The 14,302-nt window shown below is 39.0% G+C and overlaps 7 protein-coding genes across 7 annotated transcripts; 4 read left to right on the top strand and 3 right to left on the bottom strand.

Annotated features, from left to right (window-relative positions):
- Positions 1-1,623: 1,623 nt before the first annotated feature.
- Positions 1,624-2,451, top strand: SOCG_03847 (switch-activating protein Sap1; the record flags this gene model as incomplete). Its single annotated transcript, XM_013163757.1, has 1 exon — positions 1,624-2,451. The coding sequence occupies one exon, from the start codon at positions 1,624-1,626 to the stop codon at positions 2,449-2,451; it is 828 nt and encodes a 275-aa protein (XP_013019211.1).
- An 838-nt stretch (positions 2,452-3,289) lies between these two features.
- SOCG_03846 (histidinol-phosphatase) lies at positions 3,290-4,475 on the bottom strand (the record flags this gene model as incomplete). The annotated part of the gene is made up of 4 exons (XM_013163756.1): positions 3,290-3,514; positions 3,565-4,098; positions 4,275-4,401; positions 4,444-4,475. 4 exons carry the CDS (start codon positions 4,473-4,475, stop codon positions 3,290-3,292), a joined length of 918 nt encoding a protein of 305 aa, XP_013019210.1.
- A 1,206-nt stretch (positions 4,476-5,681) lies between these two features.
- On the top strand, positions 5,682-7,466 carry SOCG_03845 (zinc finger protein Bpb1; the record flags this gene model as incomplete). The annotated part of the gene is made up of 2 exons (XM_013163755.1): positions 5,682-5,712; positions 5,758-7,466. 2 exons carry the CDS (start codon positions 5,682-5,684, stop codon positions 7,464-7,466), a joined length of 1,740 nt encoding a protein of 579 aa, XP_013019209.1.
- Positions 7,467-7,552: 86 nt separating this feature from the next.
- Positions 7,553-9,623, bottom strand: SOCG_03844 (asteroid). Its single transcript, XM_013163754.1, has 2 exons — positions 8,993-9,623; positions 7,553-8,929 (listed from the first exon to the last, which is right to left on the bottom strand). The coding sequence occupies exons 1-2, from the start codon at positions 9,211-9,213 to the stop codon at positions 7,597-7,599; spliced, it is 1,554 nt and encodes a 517-aa protein (XP_013019208.1). The 5' UTR covers positions 9,214-9,623; the 3' UTR covers positions 7,553-7,596.
- Positions 9,624-9,768: 145 nt separating this feature from the next.
- SOCG_03843 (40S ribosomal protein S12) lies at positions 9,769-10,296 on the bottom strand (the record flags this gene model as incomplete). The annotated part of the gene is made up of 2 exons (XM_013163753.1): positions 9,769-9,825; positions 9,919-10,296. The coding sequence occupies 2 exons, from the start codon at positions 10,294-10,296 to the stop codon at positions 9,769-9,771; spliced, it is 435 nt and encodes a 144-aa protein (XP_013019207.1).
- Positions 10,297-10,391: 95 nt separating this feature from the next.
- On the top strand, positions 10,392-11,941 carry SOCG_03842 (ELLA family acetyltransferase). Its single transcript, XM_013163752.1, has one exon. The coding sequence runs from the start codon at positions 10,752-10,754 to the stop codon at positions 11,208-11,210; it is 459 nt and encodes a 152-aa protein (XP_013019206.1). The 5' UTR covers positions 10,392-10,751; the 3' UTR covers positions 11,211-11,941.
- A 137-nt stretch (positions 11,942-12,078) lies between these two features.
- Positions 12,079-14,202, top strand: SOCG_03841 (karyopherin Cut15). The gene has a single exon (XM_013163751.1). The coding sequence runs from the start codon at positions 12,190-12,192 to the stop codon at positions 13,816-13,818; it is 1,629 nt and encodes a 542-aa protein (XP_013019205.1). The 5' UTR covers positions 12,079-12,189; the 3' UTR covers positions 13,819-14,202.
- The last annotated feature ends 100 nt before the right edge of the window (positions 14,203-14,302 follow it).

Here is a 14,302-nt window from a genome sequence, read left to right as displayed (position 1 = left end):
ATGAATTCTTTAGATTTTGAAAAATGTAGTACGCTAGATAGTATTTTAAAGAGATGAATTTAAATGTTTTTTTTTTTTTTTTTTTTTACGGTCGTCAATGATAAACATATGAAACATCTTTTTCATTGAAAGTATCCATGAGAATTTAACTCCATATTGATCAACCATAACTTCTCTTCTTTAAACCATCATTCATTTTTTCCTTTATTTTCCAAAACACCGACTACACAATATTATGTTACTCTTGGCTGCCATCAAACGTTCATTCAACTATTTCGCCAAAAGCAAGCATAGATCATTCATTATTTTTTTTTCCTACTTGAATAATAAAATAAAATAAATCAAGAAAAATTATCAAACCCTAAGACTCTCACCATATTTCCTCTTTAAAAAAAAATTAATTCGTTATTTTCTTTTATTTACCTTTTGTTTGTTTGCTTCCCAACTCCCTCACATACCGATGCTTTCTGCACTCCCCTATTTGCTTTTGTCGGGGGGTACCAGCTCCTACCCTACTTTTGACCACTATTTCCTCAAACGAGTATCGTTCGATTGTGTAATTAAGGCTTATCAAGGGATCCCTTCAATCTCCTTCTTCTTACGTCTCCTTAAACGCAAATTTTGTCTCCGTATCCGCCCGAGAGCGTTCCCTAACGATAACCCAATCAAGCCTTCTGTAAATAACGTCACTCGTTGGTTGGTGTTCGCAGTATTCCGTTATCATACGTTCTAGATTTCTTCCAGCATTTTCTACCTTCTATGATTGGTTTTTAGGAGTTACCTTGTGACCGCTTCTTTTCCCCGCCGTATGTCATTATTACTGAACCTGACTGCATTATGGTGGCACTCGATCTTAATAAGAATGCTGCGTATCCCAACGAACTCGTCCTCTACCACGCACCAACCTCCATTTGCTTTACTTCTCTCTTCTTCCTAAAGCATCTTTCTTCTGTTTTAGTTGGACTTTCTGCTTTGACTCTTTTACTTCGAAAGCTTTGAGGTTTGAAGAGCTCTTTTGATTTCTGAAACGTGTTTCTTATTGCGGTTTCACTTTTCCTCGAAAACCACTTTTTACGCTCTTGGGATTCTTCGTCTCACTATTTTTTTCACTACGAAGCGAACGCTACGAACCCTTTGCCTTTTCTATAAAAAAGTTTTCGTTGCTCGTCGTTGTATTTTTTCAACGCTCTCTTGTTGATTCTGTCGATTACCTTGATTTACCGTGCTTAGTTGTTTGTTTCGGTTGAATCCTCTTCAGCAAGTTTTGTTTATTATTGTTGTTGTTGTTGGACCCTTGCTTACATTAATTGTTTCAACGTTGAGATTTCTTGATTGTTGTTGAACTGATCAAAACCATTTCTGAATTTTTTTTTTCGGTTCAGTAACATCTCATACCTTGTTGGTAGATTTCCTTTGGACTCAGTCGTCGTTTCTATCGTCACCGCAGTCCATCCTTCCAGCAAGTCACTTCTTTTCCTTTCGCATTCTTTGCATTCAAGCGCGCGTCGTTACGCCCGCTTCTTCTTTTTCGGTTTCCCCCATTTCCCGAAATTTGGCGCTTGCTACCTCAAGCACCAAATTTCACCCCAGTTGCCCAAGACGGATCCCTCATTGTTTGCAGGTATGGAAGCAGGTCCTAAAATGGAGTTGAAGAGTTATAAACGAAAAAATGCTTCTCTCTCTCCTAGTTCCTCTCCTGCCAAAGCCCAGCGTACTCACCTATCTTTGGAAGAAAAAATCAAGTTGATGCGCTTGGTTGTTCAACACAAGCATGAATTAGTCGACCGCAAGACTAGCGAATTTTATGCAAAAATCGCTCGTATTGGTTATGAGAACGAAGGACTTGCCATCCATACTGAATCTGCCTGCCGTAATCAAATAATTTCCATTATGCGTGTATACGAACAACGCCTTGCACATCGTCAGCCTGGCATGAAAACTACTCCTGAAGAAGACGAACTTGACCAGTTGTGCGACGAATGGAAAGCTCGTTTGAGTGAACTACAACAATACCGTGAAAAATTCTTGGTCGGCAAGAGAAAATGTGATTGTAATGATGAAATAAACGAACGCCTTAAAAAGCTTACCGAAGACCAACAAAACGTCGACATGTTAGTCGCCAAGGTCAACTTTCTCTCTAAGCATCTTCATGACAACGAAGAAAAAATAATGCAGCTTAGCGCCCGTGTAGAAGAGCTTTACACCGATAACAAACGTATTCATCAACTTCTCGATCACAACGACATCTTGGCAAAGATGGAAACCCACTCTCCCTATGGCCCACCACACAGCGTAAACATGAATCCGAGTATGACACCAAATATGACGCCCAATATGGGCGCAAACATGGGTGCGAACATGAGTACTAACATCGGGGCGAATATGAGTCCTAATATGAATGCTATCCGCAGTGGTTTGCACTCTAGCATCGCCCCTAATCTTGACCATTAATTGAATCCTTCCATTCTTGCTTGATGGCTTGATTGTTCTACCTGTCCATTTCTCATTACCCTCGTTCGTTCCCCGGTGTATGGCTTTGCTCTGTGTTATTTTTTGTTTCTCTTTTATTCCTTCTTATTATCTTGTCCGGTTTCTTGCAGATTTCAGTGGTTTGTGGCATCCTTATTTTTGTTTCTTTTAATCGGCAAACCAAATTTGGCTTATAACGAGATTTTGCTGCATATTTCGTTTCTTCTCACGTCTTATTTTATTTCCTTTCCAACGGCTCCTTAATTCCTTATCCTCCTAATCCTTTACGAACCCTTCATGATGTATTGTAGTTCCCTTTCCGAACAAAGGACCATGACGCATTGGATGTACTAATGAAAGTTCATTTGTGGTCGTGTTTATAGTTCCTTGAGTAAAAAGAACCGTTCTGTTTCAACTAGACCGATTTCATATCTTTGGGATTCACAATTATAAGAATTTGAGTTCCATCAATTAGAGAAAGAATATAGCTCTTTGCAACTGTTTTGGACCTGTTATTCCTTAGTTACAATAGATGTTTGCGGAGTCTGTTGTAATAATCTTTTTCTATTTAATTAGATCCCTTGGGTTTGCTGACTTATCAGTGATTATTATACTTCTCTTTCAGTGCTTTCTATATTGAAATTAGTCACATTCAGCATAATGGAATAAAATATTCAACTTAAAAGAAATATAAGACAGCGACAGCGGAACCATAAAAAACATTCCGTTTATAGTAAAATGTAAAAGAGTTATTTCCTTTCTTTCCGAATGTAAAATCAAAAAGAGCAAGTTGTTTTTTTGTTATACATAAGCTATGTCTTTATGGAGACAAACCATTTTTCCCTACAAAATTAGACCATATTTGAGAAACAGAAACCATTTGGTAAGTAGTAGGGCTCTCTTTGGAGTTACGGGAAAGAACAGCAAGGGCGTGAATGCCTTCCTTTTCCAAGTATTCTTTGCCTCGATGATAATTTAGACCTACTTGGTGAGGACCATGGCTGTCATCAGACAAGGTAAATCGGCTATTATGTTTTTGCATTAACTGTTATTAGTTAATAAAGGCATCAAAAATTTTATATATATACAACATACCTTGATAAGTTGAGGTTTTGGGTAAGCAACAGACCATCCTTTTCGGAAAGCAGATGTGTTGATTTCAAAAACGCCGCCGTAGCTATTCACATATTCTATGTTTCTTTCAATAAGTTTCCATACCTCGGATGAATTCGTAAACACCTTCATAGCTTCTTCATTTGCATATAAGCAAATCAAGTCAAAGTGAGCAACGACAAGGGGCTGTAAAGATGTCAAGAGGGTATATTGATGATCAAAATAATCCAAAAAAAGTTTTTCATAACATCCTCCAACGTGTTCTAAAGCTTTGTGCCAAAGTTCGACTGAAAAGTCAATAGGAATCGCATTCACATGATGCACACTGCCTACTAAATAATCCAAATCGTATTTTGCAACCAGTTCTCGTAAAAGGTCAATGGAGTCTGGACGAATGTATTCCGTCTCGGATCCTATTAAAATTTGAATTTTGTCTGCATATTTCTCTCGAAGTTGTTTTGCAGTTTGGATATACTCATCAAATGTATGAAACAAATCATCGGAGGTTAAATGGGACTATATGAACAACGGTTAATTCCAGGCTTTCAAAAAGATATCCTGCATCAATCCCTGCGGTCCTACCCTCTTCATCATTATAAAAAGATTTTATAAAAAGGATAAAATTAAGGAACAGAGGAACGCTAGAAAAGCAAGAGCTTTCCCTGTGAATATCTAAAGTATAGACTACTTACCTCTTCTGGGTATAGATCCTCTGCATACTTTCGAGGACAATGTTCAGTAAATGAAAATGTATGAAATCCCTGTTGGATAGCTTCAAGAATAACCTGCTCTAAAGTTCCCTGAGCATGTAAACAAAATCTGATACCATTAGTATTCTACCACCATCATGGCAACCCTTACTGTCCGCTATGAGAATGACTAGAAATAGGCATGTTCTGTAGATTCTAATAAACCCAAAAGAAAATAAATTATTCAAAAAAAGTCTCAAGGTAATTAACAGGCAAACACAACTCTTTTTAATGCCAGAGGAATACTCACCAAATGTTCAAACCAATAACAACTTGAAATGCACCAAAGAAAAAGCTTCTAAAAACCTAATTGTTCATTCAAATTCTCCAATGCTTTAAAACAGTTAAAATTATTAACTGGTGTTTATATAAACTTCCCAGCAGCTATAACCAGTACCAAAAACACACTAGTCCAGTCAAGGAGAAGACTTTTGTCTGAGACAATTAAAGAACAAACTCAATTATGGAATTGGAAAGATGGTAGTTGGCAGATGACAAACGCTGTTAATTTTTTTCCCATTCTCATCTCTCTCTATCGTTCGGCTTCGAGAAATTTTGCTTTTCCTGCTCCTATACTACTAGTAACGATTATTTCTTTGCCTTATGCTAAAGTGCGGTATAGTCTTATATAAACAAGCTAATGCTGTTTACCTATGGAGCATCAATTCCCAAGGATTCTTTTTATTTTCTACACAAGATGAAACATTGCTTCTTGGATGTGTTTGAGTGACTAGTTGTCAAACAGTCATTTTCAAATGACGTGGAAGTTTACATTTGCAGGCGTATTGAGGTACAATTGGTTTTTGCTATTATCTTCTCTAGACGGTCTTTTTCCTTTTTATTCGTTTCTTAACGAAATGGTCCTGGTATGCATCTTTTCTTTCATACATACCTACGTTAACAACATTTATAGACTCATGGTCTGGTCTACAGTATAATTACGAGCTACAAATGGGTTCAGTAGCAAACAAAGTAATTCACAAAAATTGAAAAAATTCTTGACAGACCGCTGTACATGAAATTGAGCTTGTTCAAACAGCTTAATGAGCTGCTGATTTAAAGGAAACGCATCCAGGCGGTAGCCTTTTCTATACATATGGCATGGCCGTTTTCATGGGACCGTTCATGATCGAAATTTTCTTCATTTCTAACCCAGTATAACAAGAGGACTATCATGCATTTTATGCATTGAGATAAGTTATTTTCTATTTTCTATAAAGAATATATCAAGTTTAGATGGATGTGGTAACTTCTTGCTAGGAAGCTAGGTATGCCTCCCACTTGCCTCCTCGCTACACCTCAATCCTTCCTTAACCACTACACGAGTTCTCAAAACAAAAGCCTAATAAAATGCTTAGAGCGAGATCTGGGGGGTCTACAGGTAAAGAAGAAAGAAATATTATCACTATATTGCTAACAATTTCAGGATCAAATAATGTCCCTCTTGGTCGAAGGCGGTTTGATGAGGGACCCAACCCTTTGCCGCCATTGCCTGATGCTGTAAGCTCTAGAAGCAGATTTGATCGAGCTGATCATTCAGAATCTTTTTCTAGTCGACGTGAAGATCAATTTTCTGAAGACCGTGGGCGTCGTCGTACTTATAGAAAGCATTACTGGGGCAAGCCGACTCCCATCGATGAAATGCTGCCCTCTCAAATGGAGTTAGAATTAAGCATTGCATCTTGTATGACAAATGAACAGGTAGAGTTATTTGCTATGAACGTTAGACTTGAAGAAATCACCCAAAAACTACGCACCGGAAGCGTCGTTCCTCGCGATAGAGAACGTTCTCCATCTCCTCCTCCACAGTATGATAACCATGGTCGCCGGTTAAACACAAGAGAAATTCGTTACAAGAAGAAGCTAGAGGATGAGCGTCATCGCATCATTGAAAAGGCTATGAAGACGGTTCCAAACTTCAAAGCTCCTAGCGACTATCGCCGTCCAGCTAAAACGCAAGAAAAAGTTTATGTTCCTGTACAAGATTACCCAGAAATCAACTTCATTGGTCTTTTAATTGGACCTCGTGGTCATACACTGAAGGATATGGAGTCAAAGTCTGGTGCAAAAATTGCCATCCGTGGTAAAGGAAGTGTTAAAGAAGGAAAAGGCAAGAGCGATCCATCGGTACGTGGTAATATGGAAGAAGACTTACACTGTCTTGTAACTGCTGATTCAGAGGACAAAATTAGTCATGCCATTCGACTTATTGATCTCGTCATTCAAACAGCCGCTTCCACTCCTGAAGGACAAAATGACTTGAAGAGAAATCAGCTTCGTCAGCTCGCCACTCTTAATGGTACCCTTCGAGATGATGAGAACCAAGTCTGTCAGAACTGTGGTAATGTTGGCCATCGCCGATACGATTGTCCTGAACGAGTTAATCATACCCTAAATATTGTTTGTAGACATTGTGGAAATGCTGGCCATATTGCACGAGACTGTCCTGTAAGAAATCAACCTCCCGTAGCGGACGCTGCGGCAGATCGCGAGTATCAAAGCCTCATGCAAGAGTTAGGTGGTGGCTCTATAGCTTCTGGTGCTGATCATCAGCATACTTTGGAGTATGCTGAAACCGCTACCGCAAATTCTGCTGTACCTCCTCCTTGGGCAGCTAATCCCGGCCCATCATCAGAAACTTCTAGTCCAGCTCCTTGGGCAAAAGCCTCTCCGAGTGTTTCTTCTAGTTCTGCTGCAACACCAGCTCCAGCTCCTTGGCAACAAGCGATGCCCCCTCAGCCCGTGCCTTCTACATCAACTAATGGGCTACCTCCATGGCAACAGAGTACCCAACCAGCTGTTCCCGATCCTAATCTACCGGGTCTTCCCCTTCCCGGCATGCCTCCAGGTCTTCCTCCTGCACCCGCTGTGCCCGGATTACCAGCAGCTGGAGCAGCACCCGATATGATGACTACTCCTTTGATGAATATTCCACAGCCTCCTATGCTTCCTCCAGGAATGGCTCCACCTCAAGGTATGCCTTCTGCTTTTCCTGGGTATGCTCCTCCTCCTCCAGGCATGCCGCTACCGAGTGCTCCAGGTATGTCCAATGCACCTCCTGGAATGCCTCAAACGCTTCCGTTTGGAGCGCCACCGGGTATGCCTTTACCTCCAGGAACGTCTCCTAATCCTTAGAGAAAGCTGATACCACGTATAGTTTTACTGAATTTGAAAAGATAATGGTTTTTGTTTGGCATTGATGTGTATAACTAATCCCAAAGAAAAGAAAGGTGATTAATGGTGTCATTTGTGATAATCAATGTATTTAATTTATTTTTTTACGTTTCTTTTTAGTGGTTTGCGTGTTCCAAATATTCATAATTATATCCATATCCTGATAGTCTGCAGAAAGTTCTTTGTACAATTCGTAAGTCAATTCGGCAGTGGCTTTGTCCGAAACAATGCTAAGAGGACTTCTTCCCGTTTTTAGTTTACCCATTGCTTCATGGAATAAATTGAAGTTGACCGTACTTGAAAGAGGACTAAAGGATGAAAAGCTTTGAAGGTCAATGGAACGGCCTTTATCAGATTCACTAAAGACTAACATACACAATGAGTAGCTCGTAGCTACATAACGGGAAACCAATGCAGTCCCTTCTTGGGTTGGCGTAACAGATTGCAAACGTAAAGGTGCATTAAGGTGAAGACTAGCGTGCATTAATAGAAAGCCCGTTGCAGCGACATTTGTGAGATTTTTGAGGCACCTTAAAGTCCATAAAACGAGCCGATGTGGAAGAGGCCAATTAGCAAACTTGTTTTGCATTGTGTCTATAACTGAAGCATAATCAAAGTTCGTCGGTATAAGCTTTTTGCTTAGCTGCGCATAATTCCGTGAATATTCCAGCACTTGGGTGTTTGTTTTTTGATTAGTAAAGAAGTTTGCATATGCCTGCAATCTCAAGGGTGCGCTTTCAGTCCAACTACATGGACGGGCCGGTAATTCAGGTAATTGGGGAAGCCACATTTCCGGAGGATCCAATGTGGAATGCAATAGTTCTTGCACTCTTCCCCATATGAAATCGTTTAACTGAGAAGAATATAGACTAATATCGTCTAATGAATAAAACTTGTGAACACGATGTAACTCTTGTGTTGAGATGAGTTTTTCCAACGTCCCAGCTTTCACGTTTTCTTCTAATGTTTTACAAATTTGCTGAAAGCTGCTGTGATAATCAATAACCTGATCTTCCGGATGGCCTTCAACTCCCAAATAAGCAGCTAGTAAATGGATATCAAATGGAAAATGCCTTTTTAAATCTTGGAAATTGTAGAGCTTTCCCTGCAAGCCCTTCGAAGTGATAGAAATAGAATGTAACGGCACATAACCAGTATGAGGGTTTTCTAAATTGAACATAAGCAAATCTGAATCCTGGCTAAGTACAATGCCGTCTAACTCCCTTGCTCGAATTGCGCAATATTTATCAGCTTCTTGATTGCAGACGACGACACATGCTCCAGCAATTCCTTTCAGAACATGATGGGCAATTGGGACACAAAGATGCACATAAGCATTGATGGGGTCCGATATATTCTGCTGATATCTAGCTATTCTTGTCCGGTGCTTAGAATAAGGTAGTCCTCCGTCAAACACATATTCTCTACGGATAGTTAGTAGATGGCTCAAAGATCAAAATTAAGAGTTATTCAGAAAACTGACATACATAGCACGAAATCCTAAAGTTAACATGAACTGATGGAAATTGAGGATGGCATCTTGGAACGCACGATAATTTGCAGGAGATGTAGAGACAGTAAACCAAAGCCAGTAAGCAAACGCGGGTCCGTCTATTACTATACTACCAGGAGATCCAGATGGGTGAACAAGAAAATGAAGAACCTTTCCAAAGGGCTCCAGAAATCTACCTAAACGGGGAACGCCCATCAAGAGCCAAATTCGATCAACGAAAAGGAATAGAAAAATAGCTGAGAGTATAAATATGGGATGAACCCATAAATGATAACTGTAGAAGTCCTTTTGGACGAATAATTACGGAGAAAAAGCAGAACTAACTACAGAGATATGGGATACCTGTCAATACCAAAATACCAGAAGGCAATTGAAGTTTTTAATATATGAAAAGGACAAGTACAACTGCGCTAAATTTGAAACATCATTAAAACCGGGTGTGCGAACTGCTCGTTGAAAGCAATTCAATCTTGCGAAGACCAAAAAAGCAACTAAAACGATTAAAGTGACAATGAATTTGGTAGTCTCGTTAGTTCATTGGAAACTACTCTACAACTGCCTGTCACAAAATATTCATCAGCCGTGGATTTTTCTTACGAGAAAACTTTTACTACCGTAAGCTGGACCTTGAGTCTAGTAGTGTTAAGTTAATGTGAAAATGACAACTATAATGATATATAAAAAACTACAGCTCAAAAAAATAAAGAACGAGCGCTAAAATGCTTTTTCATATTTATTATGAAATAGTTTTTAAGCAGAGAAGCTACCCAAAAGCTTTTGAAGAGCAGCGGAGTCCTCACCGTAGTCCTAAAAATACGTTAGTTTTCATGAATTAGGTAAATTACAATTATTAAGAAAGGTGAAGCACATGACATCGCTCTTTCTTTTGTAAAAACTTACAGTAACGGCGATGCAAGAGCAGCCGACAACCTTACGGGCATTGCCATCACGGTCAAGGACACAGAGACCAGCCCATTCACCCAAAACCTTGGGGTCAGCGACCTTAATCAAAGGAGTCTCAGATTCAGCACAAAGGGCCTCGACAAGCTTGACGTAAGCCTCTTGGTCGCAAGACTCGCAAAGAACGCAAAGGTGAGCTTGACGACGGTCAAGAGCCTTAGAGGCCTCACGGATACCACGGGCAAGACCGTCGTGAACAAGGGAACGCTTCAAAACTTCCTTCAAAGCATCTTCAACAGAGACTTCAGGGGCGGTAGGTTGTTCTTCGACTTGTTCAACAACGTCAACTTGCTCAACTTGTTCACCGTGTTCCGACATTGTGGTATGTTTCTGGTTTAGATCAAGTTTGTGAACAATTTCCTTCATCGAAATGATTTCTTCAGAAAAAACAGTCACGCCGAAACAGAAACTTTTTATTAAGCTTTACCAAAGCGGATATATAAATCGCTTCGCGTCGTTTAACGAAACAGGGTGAACTCCCGTATGTTATTTAAGACCATGGGGCCATACTAATCTATATGGGTTGAATTGAACTGTCTAGAAATTGAGTTCCTACTATATATTCAATTCTTCGTGGAAGCTCTTGTTAATTATATTATTCTTTTTTTTCATTAAACATGAATTCTGATGGAGATTGAATCGTCCACAAGGAAAATATATCATAAATCTTCCTTACAGGTTGTAGGACATAGGAAAGGATCTTGTCTCAAGCTAAGCGCGTCTTCTGAAATTCAATCCACTCATTTTTTGTCGTTTACTACGATAAACTGTTTATGATGAAGCAGGTTTTGAAGTCTTTTAATGAATTAACTCTTAAAGAGTTGCATTCAATTTACTATACAAGGATACAAGTGTTTGTTGTTGAACAAAGATGTCCTTACCAGGATGTTGACGAAACGGACTTGACATGTGACCATTTAATGCTTAAAGACGATGAAGACAAGTTACTTGCATATGCGAGACTCATCGGCGAGCCAAATGGGTTCCGAATTGGACGAATAGTCGTTTCTCCTAACTTCAGAAGACATGGTTATGGACGCTTAATATTCCAGGAAGCTTTAAATGCTGGAAAATGGAAATATCCAGACGCAAAAGTCGTAAATATCCAAGCCCAAGCTTATCTCAAAGCATTCTACGAGTCTTTTGGGTTCATGATCCATAGTGATAGTTACCTTGAGGATGACATTCCCCATTATGATATGAAGTTGATGCTCCAAAGTACAGTCTCTTAATAATAGACGCGTTTTACACTTGGTGCGTATGGGCTCAGGGGATTTGCCATTTTGCGCCGTTTATCTTTCTTGTTCTTTTTCTTTTCGTACTCTTATACATTCTATAACACAACTTCGACCATCAGACGTTGACTTTCTTTACTCATTAAGTTACTTAGCTGTATTTTGACAATAACTTCTTGGATCGTTTTGAAAACACCCTTTACGAGTTTGGTCAGTTTTTTTTTTTTTTTTTTATTCCCGGAAAGCTTTCTTTTCAAATATATATCAACTTATAAAATGACAAAACCAAGTTCCTAAATTTTGAATTCTCAAGGGTATGCTGCTGTGATTCTGATTTACTTTGAGTTTTCGAGATCCACCGTTATACTCGCAGCTAGCCCAAGCTCCTTATTTCTCCAAAATCTAAGTCAAAAGAAGGGAATCATGATTTCAGTAATTAGTTATTGATATTTCCTAACGAGCCTGAACATGATGCTTCACATTCAAAGGCCAAGGCCATGTTTAGGACTTAAAAGCGTGCATATCAATAAGGCTCGGTTTTTTCATAGAAAAAAAAGAATAAAGCTGAACATCAGAATGATAGAAAACAATCGTTGGGAAAAATTTCGACGGCGATACTAAGGGTAGCTGACTCGAAAATCAATCTTTTGTTCATCCTAAACTTTGAAAGCTACACATCCATTCAAAGTTTAAAAAATTAGATTCCTTTAATAATTTTAATCAGATTTATAATACAACATTCGCATTTCATCTATTCATATACCCAAAAACGCCAAAGCCCGTTCTTTATTTAATACGAATGGTTTAAGTACATGAATTATGTTTCATACTTTTTTCTAGTTAGATTTTAAGAATAATTACAGACGTTCATTTTCCTTTTTGGAAAGGTCGTTTCAACTTCGTTCACACCTTTAGTTAGAGACGTCGACTTTTACCACTTCCACCCAGAGAAATTATAGGAAGTAAGGAATTGAAGATGAGTGCGTCTTCTCGTTTTATTCCTGAACATAGGAAACAAAATTACAAAGGAAAAGGAGCTTTTCAAGCGGATGAGTTGCGCCGTCGACGTGAAACTCAGCAAATCGAAATCCGTAAACAAAAGCGTGAAGAAAATTTGAACAAGCGCCGTAATTTAGCAGATGTGTCTGAAGAACCATCGGAGGAAGTTACGCCGGTAATAAATGAAAAGGAAAATGATTCTGAACTGGATTTACAACTCCCTGACATGGTGAGAGCTTTGTATACAGATGACATTGAAATCCAAATTCAAGCTACTACAAAGTTTCGTAAGGTCTTATCGAAAGAGCATGATCCACCAATTCAAAAGGTCATCAACACCGGCGTGGTGCCTCGATTTGTAGAGTTTTTGGGACACGAAAACAACTTACTCAAGTTTGAAGCTTCTTGGGCTTTAACTAACATTGCAAGTGGATCTTCAGACCAAACCCATACTGTTGTTAATTCTGGAGCAGTTCCTATCTTTGTCAGTTTACTCACGTCTCCTGAGAAGGATGTTCGCGAGCAGGCTGTTTGGGCTCTTGGCAACATCGCTGGTGATTCACCCATGTGCCGTGATCACGTTCTTCAATGTGGTGTTTTAGAACCTTTGTTAACCGTAATTGGATCTTGCAAGCGCCTGAGTATGCTTCGTAACTGTACGTGGACCTTATCCAATATGTGTCGTGGTAAAAACCCTCAACCAGACTGGAACACAATTTCTTGTGTAATTCCAGTTTTGTCAAAGTTAATCTACTCACTTGACGACGACGTTATAGTAGATGCTCTTTGGGCTATTTCTTATTTATCGGACGGACCTAATGAAAAAATTCAGTCAATCATTGATGCAGGAATCCCCAGAAGGTTAGTCGAACTTTTAATGCATCCCAATCCTCAAATTCAGACACCAGCCCTTCGTTCTGTTGGTAATATTGTTACTGGTGATGATCTTCAAACGCAAGTCATCATTAACTGTGGTGCTTTAAGTGCTTTATTATCATTGCTCAGCCATCCCCGTGACGGAATCCGAAAGGAGGCCTGTTGGACGATTAGTAACATTACAGCAGGCAATGCTTCACAAATTCAATATGTTATTGAGGCCAATATTATTCCTCCTTTGATCAATCTTCTTGCTACGGCTGACTTCAAGATTCAAAAGGAAGCTTGCTGGGCTGTCTCGAATGCTACGTCTGGTGGTATCAACCAGCCAACGCAAATCCGATACATTGTTTCTCAGGGAGCTATTAAACCCTTGTGTAACTTACTAGCTTGTCAGGATAACAAGATAATTCAAGTCGCTTTAGATGGAATTGAAAACATTCTTCGCGTTGGTGATCTTGACCGAGCGGAGAATCCTGACAACATCAATTTGCATGCTGTTTACATAGAGGATGCTGGTGGTATGGATCTTATTTACGAATTGCAAAATTCGGCAAATGCGGAGATCTATCAAAAGGCATATAACATAATTGAAAGATACTTTGGAGAAGAAGATGTTGTTGAGGATCTAGAGCCGGATGTTGCAGGAGGTGCATTCACTTTTGGATCTAGTGAGGTGCCAACAGGCAGCTTTAATTTCGAGAGTAAAGGCGAGGATATGAATATGTAGTGGTCCGGGTTCTGTGAGGTGTTGAGAAATTCTATTTTTTCTTTTATTCAGTCTGTTTTGTTTCCTTTCTTTTTCCTCATCTATTAATTCTATGTTTGTTTTGTGCGATATCTATCTTTTGTTTGTATAACTGAAGTAATAAATCGTCACCCATCATCTTTAGCACCCTAACTTGCTTGTTTCGACGATAAAGCTATAAGATTTCTGTTTCAAATTTACACGAAGAATACAAAATCTCATAATAAAAAAAAGAAAAAAATTTGATATTTCCTTGAATGACGATAATGATTTTTATAAATTAGATACAAGTTAGCAAACTAAATTTTGATGGGTAGTGAACGTTCTTTTTTTAAATATATTGTTGTTTAACAGCTTTTTAACAAATTCGACATAGATTCATGTCAATTCAAATAGTCGATCAAGAAGATGTAAAATCATCACATATGTTTATTAGCGTTCTTTCGTGAATTCTCTTATAGTTCGA

This window comes from Schizosaccharomyces octosporus (genome assembly GCF_000150505.1).
Source record: "Schizosaccharomyces octosporus yFS286 unplaced genomic scaffold supercont6.2, whole genome shotgun sequence".
In the NCBI taxonomy this organism is placed as follows: domain Eukaryota; kingdom Fungi; phylum Ascomycota; class Schizosaccharomycetes; order Schizosaccharomycetales; family Schizosaccharomycetaceae; genus Schizosaccharomyces; species Schizosaccharomyces octosporus.
The sequence above is the reverse complement of the archived record's forward strand: the minus strand, read 5'-3'. Positions and strand labels throughout refer to the sequence as shown.